The sequence below is a fragment of the Peromyscus californicus genome, unplaced genomic scaffold (genome assembly GCF_007827085.1).
Source record: "Peromyscus californicus insignis strain IS unplaced genomic scaffold, ASM782708v3 Scaffold_4__1_contigs__length_199733344, whole genome shotgun sequence".
In the NCBI taxonomy this organism is placed as follows: domain Eukaryota; kingdom Metazoa; phylum Chordata; class Mammalia; order Rodentia; family Cricetidae; genus Peromyscus; species Peromyscus californicus.
Genome location: NW_026294562.1, coordinates 27,920,213 through 27,937,310, shown reverse-complemented (window position 1 = coordinate 27,937,310; position 17,098 = coordinate 27,920,213). Strand labels below are relative to the sequence as shown.

Here is a 17,098-nt window from a genome sequence, read left to right as displayed (position 1 = left end):
ATGTGACCATGAGGGTGTGTTCTACAGTTGAAAGGTCTAGAATCTAGTTTTCCTGAAACCTTCTATGTCAAGCAGACATTTTTAGATTTCTAGTTCTCTGGTATCATAATTCTGACCCTCCCTGAAGTCAAATTTTCCTCTCCTTAAATTTCTTTACCCATACTTCCTCTGAAACATTCAGTCCCAGTTCCTCCAAAATATTCAGTCCCAGTGGAGTTCACAAACAGGAAGTTTAAGACTCCTGAAGCTTCCTTTTCCTGCGACAGGAAGCCAGTGAGGATGAAAGTTGTTTTTTCTTGCCAAGAGAATTTTCTACTTAATATTGCAAGCACATGTGTAGCTGCCCTTCATCAACAGCCCTGTGTTTCCTTCTCTGAGGAATCTACAGTCAGCTCATACAGATTTCTGCCTTGGCCAGAACACTAGAGGATATTAGAGCAGTTACCAGCCATTGACCAGTAGGTAAAGCCTATGTTACCGACTTTTTGTTTTGTTTTGTTTTGTTTTAAATTGATTCTTTGAAATTGAATCCAGTATCTGTAAAAACCTCAACATTTCCCCAGAGTTCTGGATTTTGATACTTGCTTAAATACTCAATGTGCTTTAATGGAGAGTAGAAAGTGTTTGCTGTTAGTTCAGATGTATTTAAGTCCCATGACATTTTCAGAGCCACACAGCCTTTCTGCAATAGACACCAGGAGAAGCTCAACCGTGAAGTGGCCTGCACGAAATGGGAGGCACATGGCTGATGTGAGCACAGAGAAAGGGGCACGCCTGTTTCACTCTGCTGTCGCCCCACATTTTCATCAGGTCAGGATGTAAGCGAGGCCGACAGCATCTTACAAACTCTTGCTTCTGTGTTTGGCATTTCAGAGAGTCAGTACATTAAATTATTTGAAGGTAGCATAAATTGTAATGGGCTCTGGACTAGACCTAGACAATTCTTCTCTGAGGACCCACAGTGGGTTGATTAGCTAGAATCTATATCTCTGAAATCCCCACAGCCTCCAGAGAAGCCGGGCTTGATCAGGTGATGCCCACATCTGTCCTCTGCTTGCTGTTTTGTTTTTAACCCTCACTAATCTTTAAGACGGAAAGAAAACTAGATTCATTGGAAACTTTCTTCAGGGTAAAAATACTATTAGTACACTAAAGAAATCTTTGAAAACGAAAATGAGCATAAGGAAAAAATTCACATTGTCCTTCTGTCATCAAACACAACTAAAACACACTATGAAATTTTATAAAGTTGAAGGTAGATAAGATACTTAGCTTCTTTCTAATCTATTTGCTTAGTGCTGCACTAAAATTTCCCTTGTCATTAAAATTTTAATGACATAAATATCATGATGATGTTGCTGTTAAGTCCAAAGTGGAGGGGGGGCGGGGGGGGGGGTGTCATGCTGTTGTAAGAAAGCAGAACCACTGCAGAGGGAGGTGAGCTGTAATTTGGAGTCTAGCCTGTGGCAGCATAGTGGAAGAGGTGAGAAGGGCCAGGGTGCTTGGGGCCTTTGATATTCAGTTACTAGGGACCAGAGAAGCCTGGAGGTTAGTATGGGCTTTGATATAGAACCACAGGTATATGGCAGCAGAGTCAAATGTCCCCTTTGCCACAGGCAAGGGAAGGTAAGTGGCTCCTGTTTCAGTAGAAAACCCTATCTATTCACAGGTCCCAGTGGAATGCTGCCTGTGAGCTTTTGTCTCTCCACTAGCAATGGTCCAGCTTGAGTCAAGACTGTCATCTTGGACCAGGTCAGGGAGCATGCCTTTGGGGGTGCTTGGGGTTTTTCCCTCTGGACCTAGCACTTGTCATGTATGAACATGTTACCAGTTTTTCTCTTCCCACTTGCTTTGTCCATCTCTCCCTTTCTTCCACCCACCTCCCAGGTTCTTTTCTTCTCCTTCCTTCTCTTGTTGTCATCTCTCCTTTATCCCTTACCTCTTTTTTCCTCGTCCAGTCCGCATTTATTTTGTAGCTAAATCAAATTTTTGCATTATTTAATTACTTAAACCTATCAGCTTTGGGGTAGGTGGGACAGTGGACTCCCAGCTCCACCTGACCCTGTTCCCTACTCTACAAAGGCTTCACTCGCTGAACAACTCACTCAGTGACTCTCTTTTCCTTACCACCATGCCTTTAAATAATGTGAGTATATTGGTGGTTCCTGGTCTTTTCAATTTTAGCCATTATATATTGATTTCCTAACACATAGCCCAACATACACGTATGTACATACATGTATAGATGCACACACATGCATGAACTCACACAAGCACACACACATGTACACACACAAAATAGATAACACCAAGATTAATGTTTGCATGAATAACTGGAAACTGTTCCTTAGTCATGTTCAGATATCAAAAGACCAATACAAGCTGGGCATGGTGGTGCATGCCTGTGATCCCAGCTCTCCAGATGTCAAGTAAGGCAGAAGGATTGTGAGTTCAAGATTTAACTTGCATTATATAGTGAGTTCCTGAAAAACAGGATCATGTCACATTAAACACACACACACACACACACACCACCTTTGACTGAATATTTGTTCTACACATTTGTGAGGGCCCACAGAGACCTCAGCTTGTGATTTGTTTTCATCTTGACTCAAGGTCAGAGAGTCCAAACTTGTTTCCCTCCCTGCAAGGCTGCATAATAGAATGTTTTGGCCAAAAGGTGTGGTTACCAGGTGTCTTATACTTTAAGGCCTATTTACAGGATGCTTTGTTATAAGGTGTGGTCACTAGATGTCTTGAGTATTAAGGAAGTGTTTACACTTGACTGTACTTTGTACTTTGAACCATGATGTCCTTCAAAGGGGAAAGTCTTTTTGCGCCCCCCACCCCCACCCCTTGCTTTGGGTATATACAGGCTGTGAGTAATAAACTCAGCATCTGTGGTATTGACCCAGAACCTCTCGAAGCTACCGTGTCTGGTTTTTTCTTCATCTACATCTATATTTCATAGTTATCATTTTCCAATTCCACACTCCCCCCTTCAGAACCCATTCAACAGGTCGAGCGGGACTCGAGACACATTCCTAAGATTCAAACAAATTTTATGCCCAAAGCCCCTGCCCTTTCTCAACACTGTGCCCTACAAGGTCTGTATCACAAATCTTTCAGGCATTGTCCTGTAAAAGTCCCTCATTTGCCACATACTTGACATTACTGGGTTTTTAGAAAACATGTCACTACATAGTTTAAAGTAGCATTAAATATTATTCATACAATAGGAATTTCTTTGATTATTATGTGTTGTTAGATTTTAAACTACTCACATTATAATTTTCTTGACTAGTACAGCTTTTTAACTATCCAAATGATCCTTGTCACACTTGTTGTAATGACGTATTTTCTGGATTATAATTTTCCCTTGGATGACGTTACCTCATCTAATCTCAATCACTTCCTTAAAGGTTCTATTTCAAACTTAGTTACATTGGTGTCAGGTCCAAAGGAAGTTCCAATGCCCTAAAATCCAAAAGGCAGATCATCTATCAAGAAACGAGCTCAACTTGGACTATAGCAGGATTTCTGGTGGTTAGATAAAAGACAGAATTCCTCAGGATGAGTGAAACCATTTCCTATCTGCCAAAAGGAGTCATTTCCCTCAGCTGGCAGAAGGGACATACGGTGGCTACCCATGGCACCATCAGCATATCCAGGCTTATGCTGGCCTCTAAGCTCCATCAGTATCACAGTACCTGTTCTATATTTCAAAGTCCATGCTACCGTCCTAGCCCTTCTCACCTCCTCTTCTCCTCTAAACTCCTTCCAGCTGACAGGCTCCTCTCCTGTCAGCTATCCATCCTTCTTATAACCCAGCTATTCCCATTATTCTCTGCCCTTGCTATACTCATCTGTCTCTCTGTCTGTCTATCATCTATCTATCTATCTATCTATCTATCTATCTATCTATCTATCTACCTATCTACCTATCTATCTTGCTATCTATCTATTGTTGTGCCCAGATCGTGACCCCCAGAGAGACCACCAAAGATGAGCATGCCGGAATGCAAAAGCAAGGTTTAATTCTGGATATCCAAAAGCAATACAAGCCTAGGCAGGGACTTTGTCCAATACATGCAACACAGTGGAGGCTGGAGGAAGTGCCTGCCTGTCTGCAAGCTCAGTTTTTAAAGGGAAAAATCACAAGGTTACATCGTTTAGGGGTGCTAGTACAGGTACAATTCTGATTGGCTCGCTTCTAGGGACTTCTAGAAATTATTTCTAAGGGAGTGGTTGCCCGCCACCATTTCTCATTGGCTGCCCTCAGGTGGGGGCATTTTTATGGTCAGTTACCCTGGAAACCAGGGAGAGGACATTCCATAGTCAGGCAGGCATTACCTCGTGACTACCTTGTGACTCTGTACTTTTACACTTGCTGGTTCTGGAATCTGAACTGACTGGTTTCAGTAACTAATGGCCTATTCCTAAAAGGAGAAATCTTAGGCCTTAATTTTAGGATGAAAGCATTTTGGTCTTATTTCTAAGATGGCTCATTGTGGTCTCACACTATCTTGCTATCTACTTACTCTCTCTTATTCCCTCACTTTCCCTTGCCTTGTTTACTATGCTATATCTTGATATCTCCACTATTATTTCCCACTCTCCCATTTCTCTAGTGCTGGCTATGGGCAGTCTTTTTCCTTCTCTCTCTGCTTTAGACTCTTCCGATGTCCCTGGCTGCGCTCCCCCTCTTCCTTTATCTCTCCCACCTACAATAAAACCCTTAACCATATCCATGAGCATTCATGCCATCGGTTTCTTTATTGCACTCCCTTGCACACCACCAGGGACTAAGTAGTCATCATGTGAATTTTCCAGAGAGAAGAGGGACCTAATTCATTCCATAACAGTCCTGTGTGTTGTCTTGTTTTCCTGGTAGATTGTAATATCCATGAAGTCAGAGACATGTGCACTGATACATTCCAAAAGTCTAGGAGGTGGTTGCAAAGTGCCTAGCACATCGTACTCAGTAAACATTTATTGATTATATGAATGAATGAAACAAATACTCTTAGTGTTCTATTAGAAACAAAGGTCAATTGCCCCAACACAAATTTATTTCTAAGTTTATCTTCTGCTTAGGGCTGTAGAGAAGTCATTTAGTTGTATCAAGTTCCTAGTCAAAGACGGCTCATCTGAAATCTCAATTTTTACTGTTAAGGGAATTCCGTAGTGGCTCAGTGGTTGAGAATGATTCCTGCTATCACAGAGGACCTGCATTCTGTTCCTAGCGCCAACTGTAGTGCCAGCCCCAGGGGAACAAATGCCCTTTTCTGGACTCCACTGGCACTCACGTATATACATGCATACTCAGAAATACACATAATTTTTAATCTTTGAAAAGGAAAGCCCTTAGTCCCTTTTTAAAAAAAAAAAATCAGAATGCCATGGACTGGATAGTACATAAAAAACACAAATTTGTTTCCTCGCAGTTCAGAAGGCCAGTGTAACTAGAATTGCTAAATGATCTTATTAATAAAAAAAAAACCCAAAGCCAGATATTGGGGTGAAAAACTGAGAAATCAGGGAATAGGACAAACCACAGCCAACCTCACCTCACTAACTTCTCAGCTTCCAAAGAGATCTACTTCCTGTATACCCATGCCTATATGCCTTTCTGTTCTGCATCTCACTTTCTCTCTTTGCCCAGCTACATCACTTTCTGTCTATCTGTACAGACCTCCAGACCTCTATGGTTAGTGCTGGGATTAAAGGCATGTGCCACCATGCCTGGCTCTATTCTCAGTGTGGCCTTGAACTTGCAGAGATCCGGGTGGATCTCTGCCTCCCAAATGCTAGGATAAAAGGCGTGTGTTACTATTGCCTGACTTCTGTGTTTAATATAGTGTCTGGCTTTTTCCTCTGATCCTCAGATAAGCTTTATTGGGGTGCACAGATAAAATATCGCCACCGGCCAGGATTTAGGAGACAGAGGGAATGCATCTGTCAAGATCATTCCTGGTAAGGAATCTCAAGGTGAAAAGGCAAAGAGAATGAAAGAGAGAGAGAGAGAAAAGCTCCCATGATAACAGTATCGATCTATTCATTGTTGGTCATTGGCTCCTATGACTCAACACCCACCACCCACCAGGTACCCCCCGTTCACTACACTGGCACTTGGGAATCAAGTTTCTAACATGAACTTTGGTGGATACACTTAGGCCATAGAAAAAATAAATGATGCTGAATTTCTTTCTGTGTTAGTTAAATTTCTGTGGTTATAACAAAATACCTGGGGCAACCAACTTAAAAAGAGAAAAGATTCATCTTGGCTCATGGTGTTAGAGGTCTCAGTACTTGGTCACTTGGGTCTGCAGCAAGCACATTATAGTGGAAAGAACAGGGCAGAGGAAGCTCTTGTCACGTGGTGACCAAGAAGTAAAGAATGACACAGGAAGAGGCTATTACCCCAAAATCCCTTTTAGAGGCACGCTATCAATGACCTTATTTCCTTCCATTGGGCCTATTAGTACCATCAACTAGGGACCAAGCCTTCAGGACATGGACCTTTAGGAGAGATATTTTATTAAACTATAGTAAATTTTGAGGAAGAAAATAGAGATGCAAAGCTGGTTGACTGACTACCTTAATTGTTGAAGTTCATTTGGAAGATCATTTTAAACATTTTGATTTGTCAGTGAGTACAGAAGGAAATGAAGCGGGTGAGAATTCACTTTCAGGAGTTGGCCTTCGTGTGATCCAGAGAATACATCGGGAAATTGTGTTATTATCTTTTGACCTTTGGGTCTATATATTCTGTAATTCTTCTGTCTTCAAAGGTATTATATGGGTCAGAGTTTCCCAACGGGTTTTAATAGGGATGTATTAGGTTGCCTTGCACAATTGTATATTTCCACAGTGTCCTTCTGTAGAGAGCCCAGAAAACCAGTGGCTGCTTAGGCCAAGTAGCTGAATGCCTGAGAATAAATGGGACCAATGATGACACGCCATTCCAGGGCTGAGGCCTCGAAGGCCCCTGCATAAGTCCTGGTGGACATTGGTGCTCAAAGGTTGAAGAACCCGAGTCTTCATGGAGTGTTCATGGGAGAGGGTAGCATTACAAAAGTTTAAGAGGTCAAGTAGGGTTTATCATGGGTGCTCATGCTGGCTTCCCCCTTCTGCCATGTTTTGGTTTCATCCTATAGGATGGTGCTACTGTTATTCAGGTCAGGCCTTCTCCATCTTGTTTACTTTCCCATTTGCCAGTGTTTTCTGGAAACACTTCCACTGTCAGAGGCAGAAGTGTGCTGTACCGAGACAAGCAGACTGCCAAGATTATCCAACACAGCTTTAAATAAGGAAAAGACAAGGACAGCACATTTCCCTTTTATCCCAAACGAGAGCGGCTGCTGCACATCGGGGCGTGCACATGCTAACTAACAAGCTGCCCCACAAGGTAGGTCCCAAGGGAGCCAGGAATGAAGGGGATGCCTTAAAGACTATTTGCCTCGGGATTGTTAGTGATTGTGACAGGTCATGGAATGCCAGACCATGTCATGCTCTGGAAAAAGAAAACATCCAAAGTTCGCCCCTTTTGGTTTCTGGTTAATGACTTTGGTTACTAATTATACTAGTTACTGGGTGCCAGGCATGATTCTAGAGCATTTCATTCACCCACCCACTTACTCCTCCCATCACCATGGCGATCTGGTAGCAGTATTGTTCCCAATTCAAAACAGGGGAAGCTAAAGCAGAAGCAGACAGTAATTTCCCCCAGAGAGCCACAGAATAGAAATGCAGATAGATGGATATCAGAGCTCAGGCTTGGAACTGTGTGTCCATTCATTCAATATCTGCATTTGGAATTCCTGCCACACCATGGAGTGTGCACCTACCGTTGAAGGAAAGGAGTTTCAGCTTAGCGAATGAACCAGAGGAAAAAACCTGCCCTGGGGAATAGAAACTGCTCCTTACAGTGGCCTGTGGGTCATAAGGGTGGTAAGAGTGAGGATGGGCTATCATGGCAATAATGCGGCAGGATGCTGGGGTGAAGGTCTCCTTCTCCCGGCTGATCACCCTCTGTGTTGCAAATCTAAGACATCAATACATTCTGACTCACAGCACAAAGCTGGACCCTGAAAGGCTTGGCTCTTTTTCAGCTCATCTGCCCACAGAAAGTGACATCAGTTTTACTTTCTGGTTTCAATTTCTCTTCTGTGGGGTCGGCCGCAGGGGAACAGGAAAGGAAACCGACAGCTGCTGTTATATATGGGTCTGCAACACTTCATTGGGAGTCTGAGGAGGAGACTGTCTGGAGCGTGCTGCAGCCTTCACTGAACCCTTCAACACAGCGGAGAGACACACAGCAACCATGAGGTATGTCTTCCCTTTCTCCGGCGGTGAGGAAAATGCTGCCAGCCTTGATGACAGATGCAAATCCTAAGCCGCCACAGTCCAGAGAGGCCCGTCCTGTTTCTGTGTTTGTTTATTGCCTTTCACACCTCTGTCTCTTTAGCTGTAAATATGTCCTAGAGATGCTCAGCTGCTTCCTGCAGATCTGCTTAGCTGGCAGCTGAGAACTGAGGCCAGAGAGAATTGTTTGATCTAGCAGGGACTTCTTGTAAAGATGGATCTGGGAGAATTGCTCTTGTGAATTCTCTACCCCCCTCTCTAGTTATAAAATTAAATTGAGAGTACCTATTTAGAATATTATTGCCAGGCGGTGGTTTCGCACACCTTTAATCCTAGCACTAGGGAGGCAGAGCCAGGCAGATCTCTGTGAGTTCAAGGCCAGCCTGGTCTACAAAGTGAGTTCCAGGAAAGGCGCAAAACTACACAGAGAAACCCTGTCTCAAACCCCCCCCCCCCCAAAAGAATATTATTTAACAGAAATGTTCTTTTTAGTTTTCTTTATTGTTAAAGATGTACTTGGACTACTAACCCTGCTTCCTGCTAATCTGAATTTTACTTGTAATTGCTGAATTAATCTCAGAATTACACAAGGGTTGCAAACTAAACAGAGTACAGGAAGGAAGGAGATCCTCTCACTCACCATCTCTCAAGATCTATGTCCTGCCTGGTAACCCTAACTCTGGCCCAACAAAAACGTGCGTGGTTGCAAGGTGAAAGGTAAACAGTAAAAGAGAGGGGCTGAGTACAGTCAGTTCAGTTCAAACGTGACCCTTGTCAGAAACTGTCATGATAGAATACATAGCTGACTTACAGACAGCATGGAAAAGTAAGTGAGGACACACAACACTCTGAGGCTTCTGTGCTGGGTTAGTTGTTTCCTGTTTATTTCCTTGTCTGTTTATGGGTAAGACTGAAGGGAATCTGACAGGATGGAAAAATCTTTCAGAGTCACAAGGGTACCCTGAAAAAAAGAAAGAAGAGTTCTTCTCCCAAAGAAAAGGAACTAGATACCTATAAACCTCCCCTGCAGCTACAATTCCTACCCTGGGTATTAAAACAAAAACAAAAACCTGAGAGAATAAAATTCAAAGGGAAATTAAAATAATAATGTAAAAGCATTAGTAAGTCACCTAAGTGAGAAATCACCAATGAAAGAAGTAGAAATGGGGGAGGGGTATGGAGACTACATTTCCTTCCAAATAAAAGCTTGAGGCATTGCTAGCATACATAATACAATTAATAGATGAAAGATCTCAAAGATGGTAAAATGGGTAAAATTCAAGAATGACTGAAAATAAGATATAAGCAGTGAAAATGAGCAGAGGTCCAAAGGACTTTAATTTATTACAGGCCATCCATGTTTGGTTGCAAACAAACATGTTTTCCTCACAAAAATCAAAAATGAAATCAGCCTAGATGTCCAACAACGATGAATGAATAATGAAGATGTGGTACATACGATGGAATTTTATTCAGTCATTAAAAAATAGGACTAACTAGCCTCTCCAAGGGATGAGCTGCCTAATTGGTTACTAATCAGCCCCAAGACCACATACACACAAAAGGTGGACTCAGCAGATTATATTTATAGATTTGTGCATTTATATATCCAAATATATGTAACAATACTCAAAGAAAAAGAGGCTATTAATTTGAGAGTGAGAGAGCATGAGAAGAGTGGAGGGAGCAGACACATGAAGAGCTGGAGGAAATAAGGGAAAGAGGGAAGTGATGCCGTTATATTTTAATTAAATGTATTTTTTAAAGAACAAAATGAAATTATGCAATTTGCAGAAAAATGGATGGAACTAGAAAATATCATATTAAGTAAGAAAAATCCAGATTCAGAAGGGTAAACATTGCATGTCCTCTCTCATTTGTAAATCTTAGCTTCACATATGTATATTTATGTGAATGTGTATAGATGTCAGGAAAGTAGAAATGGGATCAGGGTCAGGAGAAGACAGAAAAGAGACATTAAAAAAGAGGAGGAGAGAGGGAGGGTACCAGAACACATGTGATGTAAAAGTGAAAGTGGGAATCCTGCACACAGAGGATTTGAGAGAGGAATGAGGGCAAAGAACCAGAAAGAGAAGAGGGCCGGGAAAGAGGCAACCAATGCAAACTAGAAGATGCAAAATAAAAAATTTTAAAACAAAGTTTAGTAACTATCTTTTAATAAATGGTTAACAGAATAATCCAACAGCAGAAGAGAGTAAAAATGTGTAAATCGAAAGACGCACTCAAGATGATAGGCTAAACAAAGAAAACATGTTAAAGCCATATTAAAAGTTGGAATAGGGATGGAGAGACAGTTGGGCAATTACAATCAAATACCGCCCTTCTAGAGGAGCTTAGTTCTGTTCCCTACACCCACGTCAGATGGCTCACAACTGTCTGTAGTTCCAATTCCAGTGGGTACAGTGCCCTCTGCTGGCCTCTGTGGATACCACACTCATGTTCTCATTTCCTCACATAAAAAACACACATACTGTTAAAAAAAAATCTTGTAATTAAAGGAGAAAACTAGATGAGCCCCACCATCCCTACTCTTTGTTTTCTGATTTACTGGGGTGTGAGGAGGTCCAGTCGCATGCTCCTGCTGCCATGAAACCCACCATTCCTTCCCTGTCAAGATGGACTGAACCTTTTTAAATCACAAATCAAAATAAACCGTTCTTTCTTTAAAAAAATCTTAAAAGTTGGAATAATAGGAAATAGAAAGCAATTGGCTTTTCGAAGAGAAAGAAAGGAGCTCAAGTGGATTTGGATTTCTAAGATAACAAAGAATTTGGTCTCTGCACTGTGAAGTGTCAAAGGAATTCAAACGCGTAGCTAAGGGTTTCAAGTTTCAATGGTAAATAAGAGGCTAAGAGAAAAGAAGAAATTAAGTTATTATTTCTTAAAGAAAAAAGCTGCACAGTTAACCCTAAAGCTGCGCTGGAGCCCGAAGAGCCTCCGAAGCAAAGGCAAGAGCTAGCTCATAGGAGCAGTCTTTCTGGGAAACCCAGACTCCATCTAGGACTGACTCACTTCCTTCTATCGACTCTTCTGCCTAAAGTGAGCAAACACATGCTTCTCTATGCAGTAATTCAGACTCAAGTCAAATATTGGGAGAAAGGAAAGGAAAGCATGTCCCTTGGTTAGGTTTAGATTAACACTGTTTAGAAGGAAAAGAATATTTGCTGTGATCCCACCCCTTGCCAGGTGAACGTGTGGTGTGTTCCCCAGGTAACTGTTTCTTTTCTTCTATCCCACAGCACTACCGCTGAGAAATCCTTGGAGAGCAGGCTACAGCAGCTAAAATGCCATTTCACCTGGAACTTGATAGCGGGAGATGAGTCCTTAGACGAGTTCGAGGACAGGGTATTTAACAAGGATGAGTTTCAGAACGGTGACTGTAAAGCCACGATGTGCAACATACTGGCCTATGTTAAGCACCGCAGAGGTCAGAATGAGGCAGCGCTGAAGTGCTTAGGGGAAGCGGAAGACTTCATCCAACAACAGCATCCTGACCAAGTAGAAGTCAGAAGTCTGGTCACCTGGGGAAACTATGCTTGGGTTTACTATCACATGGGCCAGCTCTCAAAAGCACAGGCTTATCTTGACAAGGTGAGACAGGTCTGTGAGAAGTTTTCCAGTCCCTACCGAATGGAGAGTCCTGAACTTGACTGTGAAGAAGGGTGGGCCCGATTGAAGTGTACCCAAAACCAAAATGAGAGAATGAAGGTGTGTTTTGAGAAGGCTCTGGAAAAGGACCCAAAGAACCCAGAATTCACCTCCGGATGGGCCATCGCGAACTATCGTCTGGACTACTGGCCAGCACGGCAGGACTCCATTGACTCTCTGAAGCAAGCCATTAAACTGTCTCCCCACAACCCTTATGTTAAAGTCCTCTTGGCGCTGAAGCTTGAGATGATGACACATGAAAACCAAGGAAAGGAACTAGTTGAAGAAGCATTAAGGAATGCCCCAGAAGCAGCGACAGATGTACTGCTCAGTGCAGCCAGGTTTTATTACAAGATACATGACCAGGACAGAGCTATACAGTTGCTTAGAAAGGCTTTAGAATCCCTGCCAAATAATGCCTATGTGCATTACCATATTGGGTGCTGCTATAGATCAAAAGTCCTTCAAATAGTTAACACAAGAGAAATTGCATTGAATGGTAATAGAGAGAAGTTACAGGAACTAATGCAACTAGCAATTAACCACTTAAGGAAAGCCGAGGAGATCAAGGAGATGCATGAACGTTCCTGTGGCTATCTTGCTGGTCTTTATGCCATGACACACCAGTACGAAGAGGCTGATTATTACTTCCAGAAAGAATTCAACAAGGAGCTCACTCCTGGCCTTAAACAGTTGCTCCACCTACAGTATGGCAATTTTCAGTTTTTTCAAATGAAGCGTGAAGACAAGGCCATCCACCATTATATGGAGGGTGTGAAAATAAAGCAGGAGACAAAGCCTAAAGAAAAGATGAAAAGTAAACTTCAAAGAATTGCCCTAAAGCGACTCTCTGCAAATGAATTTGATTCTGAGGCCTTGCACATTTTGGCCTTTCTTCAGGAGTTGACTGAAGAAAGCCAGCAAGCTGCCAAAGACTCTGAGAGGGAAGTGGACTCTGAAAAGCCTGCTCCTTCAGCATCTTTGCACGAGGAAGGGGATGAATAGTAGTGACGTGGTACTCCCAGGGCTACTGCTGGAAAGAAATTGTCAACCCTTATCAAGTCGTCATTCAAAATATTTAACAACTTCATAGAATAAGCATGGACTAGCACACTGGCTATAGTATTGTCAGGATTATTGGGAACCCTACTCTCAGATGTCAGTGCCTGAATTGCTGCATCAGGGAGAGCTCTGTGAAAGGGACCAGTTGGAGGCATAGATACAGGGGCCTGGCAAACAACCTAGATCTCTTTCTATTCCTTAGAAATGGTTTCCATGGTAGCAGTTCTTTAATCACCCTCTGTGGAGGCTAGCCTTGGGTTTGTTTCTGTGTTTATACAAAGCAGCCAAATTCCTCATATGGGTGAGTTTTCCATCTTTGGATTATTTTAGATATTGCACAGCCTTGTTCTACAGAGATAACAATGTCTATCAAGAAGTTGAGGAGCCAGGGGCAGTGGCTCAGGACTGTAATCCCAGCACTTGGAAGCTGAGACGGGGGATTACAGTGAGTTGGAGGTCAGTCTGAGCATGACCTGGAAAGGGAGGTGCAGGGTGATGAGAATTATATATGTAAATATTTAATGATTATGTGCATTATCTTGTTAGTTTGAATGTGTATATGCCTATTTAGCCGCTATTATCTACCATAGTGACAATTGAAATATTTATTTCAAACTCGAGTGGAAACTCCAGTGGAGACCAGATGAAGAGAACACTGAGTTATCCTTGACGATTACAAACCCATGAAGAAGAAGTTTATAGTCACTATTAGGAAAAAGTCTCTGTTAGTTTTATTTTAAAATGCTCTAATGAACCCATTTGATGGAAGCTAGGAAGGCCGTTGAATAGGAGAATAACTTGGTGACTGAAAGCCTGGATGAAGGACTTAGAAAATGGCATGAGTATTGGGGGGCAATTTTTTTCCTCCATTAGAAATGTTAGATACTAAGAAATATAAAAACTTCTTTTAACACTGAGAAAATACTCAGGAACATCACAAAATTGGTAATTGGCATTTCCTAGGTAGATCTTGAATGACCTAAACATTAAGATTGGTGGGAAGCATCACAGAGTCAGCTGGCCCAGCATGAGGCTGTCAGCCACCCTCTGGGGTAGAAAATGTTTCTCTGTTGGGATTAGTTTGCCTTTAAGTATATATTAACATTTTATTCAGCAATTACAATATATTAGATTCATAGATTGTTAAAACCAAACATTCTAACAGCTGTAACAAAGTTCCATGTTATTTTAAATAATAAAAACTTTTGTATGTGGGGGCTGGAGAGATGGCTCAGTGGTTAAGAGCACTAACTACTCTGCCAGAGGACCCAGGTTCAATTTCCAGCACCCACATGGTGGCTCATAACTGTCTGTAACTCGAGTTCCAGGGTAGCCAATGCTTTCATACATACATACATGCAGGTAAAACATCAATGCAAATAAAATAAAAATAAATATAAAAAAAGTTTTGATGCATTTAAATCCATCAATATTCAGCATTTGAGTTTCTGGAAAAATAATACACTTTGTTAATAAATAACATGTAATAGAATATTATGTAGTGTTCTGGTTCAATAGAAATTTTGCTGTACCCTCTCAGTTTTAGACACAAGTATTGACAATAAACAGTGGCATAAATTTTTTTGCAGCCTTAAGTGTCTGTTGTTTCTTTTTATATTAGATGTCTGATATTATACCTCTGGTGCACAGGAACACACTCTGTCTTGACTTTTGTCCTAGTTTGCCTTTCTGTTGCTGTGACAACACAGACCAAACCAACTGGAGAGGTTTATTTAGCTAACAAGTTACAGGCCAATATTGAGGGAAGCCCAGACAGGAATTCAAGGCAAGAACCCTATCAGAGACCATGGAAGGATTTTAGGACGTAGTTTGACCACATCCTCAGGGAATGACATTCCTCTCCTTAAGGTTAGATGAGGATGTAACAAATGTATGAAACAGACATGAAAACATCTGATGTTGATATTTCTTTAGAAGAGAATCTGGAGTGCCAGCAAATGTGGGAAGAGACACAGAAATGCCTGCAGTACTCCTCAATTTCTAAAGAATAGTTAGGTCAAATGAAGTTCCCAGGCCTCAGATATTTTTATGAAGGAAAATAGCAACCTTGGACATGCTGGACTGTGAATAAGATTTCCACGGGGAAATGCAAACTGGTATCTGTTATCAAAGGAGCTGCAACAATAAAGTGAACCTGGCAGTGCACTGGTGTGCCCTCTGCCTTGAGTCCCTTGGTTTCCCATTTCACTCCTTCAGCATCGATCAGGAGGGGTGATTTGGCTACTTTCTTACATCTTTTCTCTTATATTCACCAAGGTAAGTGACAAGTTCCCAATAAAGCTTCCCTAAGTGCTAACAAACAAGCCTGTAAAATGATGGGACTCTACCTGCTGTTTGTCTTACTCCAAATCCTACACATCAACATTGACCACAAAACTGCTTCTGTATGTCTTGGGTCCCTGCATTGGGTTTGCACTCTGTGAGTGTCAAGGATGTTTTTAGGTGTGTTTGTTTGCATGAGTGAAGAAGTGAGAAACCTCCTCTCATCTCCAGCTTGTTCTTAACTAACAGCTTCCCTTGGTGAAAAGCCCCCTCCTAGCTTCTTCTTATAGCCCTCTTTCTTCTCAGGCTCAGAGCCAGGCCCTGAACAGCAGACTGAGTCATGATTGCTTTCCTGTTTCCTCCCCCCAACTCCCTGTCAGTTTTCCCTTGCTGTGACAAATCCTGAGAGAAACAGTGAAAAGGGGTGGGGTGGGGGGTATTTCGGTTGGTGGTCTTAGAGGTTACAGCCATGATTTGTTAGCTCTGTAATGTAGCTAGAGTTTTCCTGCCTGGCCCACAGTCAGGACAAATCTCTATCACCCACCAGTCCCACAGTCACTCAGACCTGACCAAGCAAACACAGAGACTTATATTGGTTACAAACTATATGGCCGTGGCAGGCTTCTTGCTAACTGTTCTTATAGCTTAAATTAATCCATTTCTATAAATCTATACCTTGCCACATGGCTCGTGGCTTACCGGCATCTTCACATGCTGTTCGTCATCGTGGCAGCTGGCAGTGTCTCTCCCACTCAGCCTTTCACTTCCCAGTTTTTTCTCCTCCTTGTCCTGCCTATACTTCCTGCCTGGCCAATGGCCAATCAGTGTTTTATTTATTGACCAATCAGCAACACATTTGACATACAGACCATCCCACAGCACTGTAATTTATGGGATTGTGGCAGCAGAGGGGCATGCTGAGAGCACTCATGTCATAGAGACCAGGAAGGTTAAGAGTGAAGCAAAGAATGGCTTGAGACAAGCTATCACCCCCAAGGACATGTGTCCAGTGACCTACTTCATCCACAAATTAGGAAAACACCAGTGGACTAAACTATCAGAGCCTTCCAGACCCTTCAACATGGGAGCCCTTGTGGAACAGTCCAAACCATATCATTCCATGCCAGTAGACTCCACTATATCCATCCAGTGAGAGCAGAAGCCATGGGAGTGTTACAGTCCCAATGAGATTTGTTTTAGCATCCCTCCCATAGATACCATCAGACCAGCATCAACCTGGGAATGATGGTTCCAATTAAAGACTACATAATCTTGGCTCTTCTTTCTTTTTTTTTTGGTTTTTTCGAGACAGGGTTTCTCTGGGTAGCTTTGCGCCTTTTCCTGGAACTCACTTGGTAGCCTGGCTCTGCCTCCCGAGTGCTGGGATTAAAGGCGTGCGCCACCACCGCCTGGCTTGGCTCTTCTTTCTAACAACACTACCCCATCACCTATTTCAGAGAAGGGACTTAGACTTAACAAGTAAGAAATTTTTCTGACGATTTACAGTGTGGCTGCCTAATCGCTGATAATCTGCACTTTTATATGGTGGGGCTGCAAAGGAAAACTGACTGAGATTCTTAGATGTACCTAAGTGCAGCAGGTATCAGGCATTCTCAGTTGTATACACACCTCCCTTTAGATACCTAGTACAGGACTTAAGCTTGGAAATTGCACCGGGTGGTGGTGGTGGTGGCGGTGGCAGTGGCAACAGCACACG

General features: G+C 42.3%; 1 protein-coding gene across 3 annotated transcripts; it reads left to right on the top strand.

The window, feature by feature from the left end:
• Nucleotides 1-364: 364 nt before the first annotated feature.
• Ifit2 (interferon induced protein with tetratricopeptide repeats 2) lies at nt 365-14,686 on the top strand. 3 transcript variants are annotated; one of them, XM_052712545.1, is made up of 5 exons: nt 365-458; nt 1,670-1,752; nt 7,222-7,411; nt 8,188-8,331; nt 11,628-14,686. In XM_052712545.1, the coding sequence occupies exons 4-5, from the start codon at nt 8,327-8,329 to the stop codon at nt 13,039-13,041; spliced, it is 1,419 nt and encodes a 472-aa protein (XP_052568505.1). In that variant the 5' UTR covers nt 365-458; nt 1,670-1,752; nt 7,222-7,411; nt 8,188-8,326; the 3' UTR covers nt 13,042-14,686. The 3 variants fall into 3 exon arrangements, with proteins under 3 accessions (XP_052568505.1, XP_052568506.1, XP_052568504.1); XM_052712546.1 differs by lacking the exons at nt 365-458; nt 1,670-1,752 and having other exon boundaries at nt 7,217-7,411; XM_052712544.1 differs by lacking the exons at nt 365-458; nt 1,670-1,752; nt 7,222-7,411 and having other exon boundaries at nt 7,688-8,331.
• Nucleotides 14,687-17,098: the final 2,412 nt, after the last annotated feature.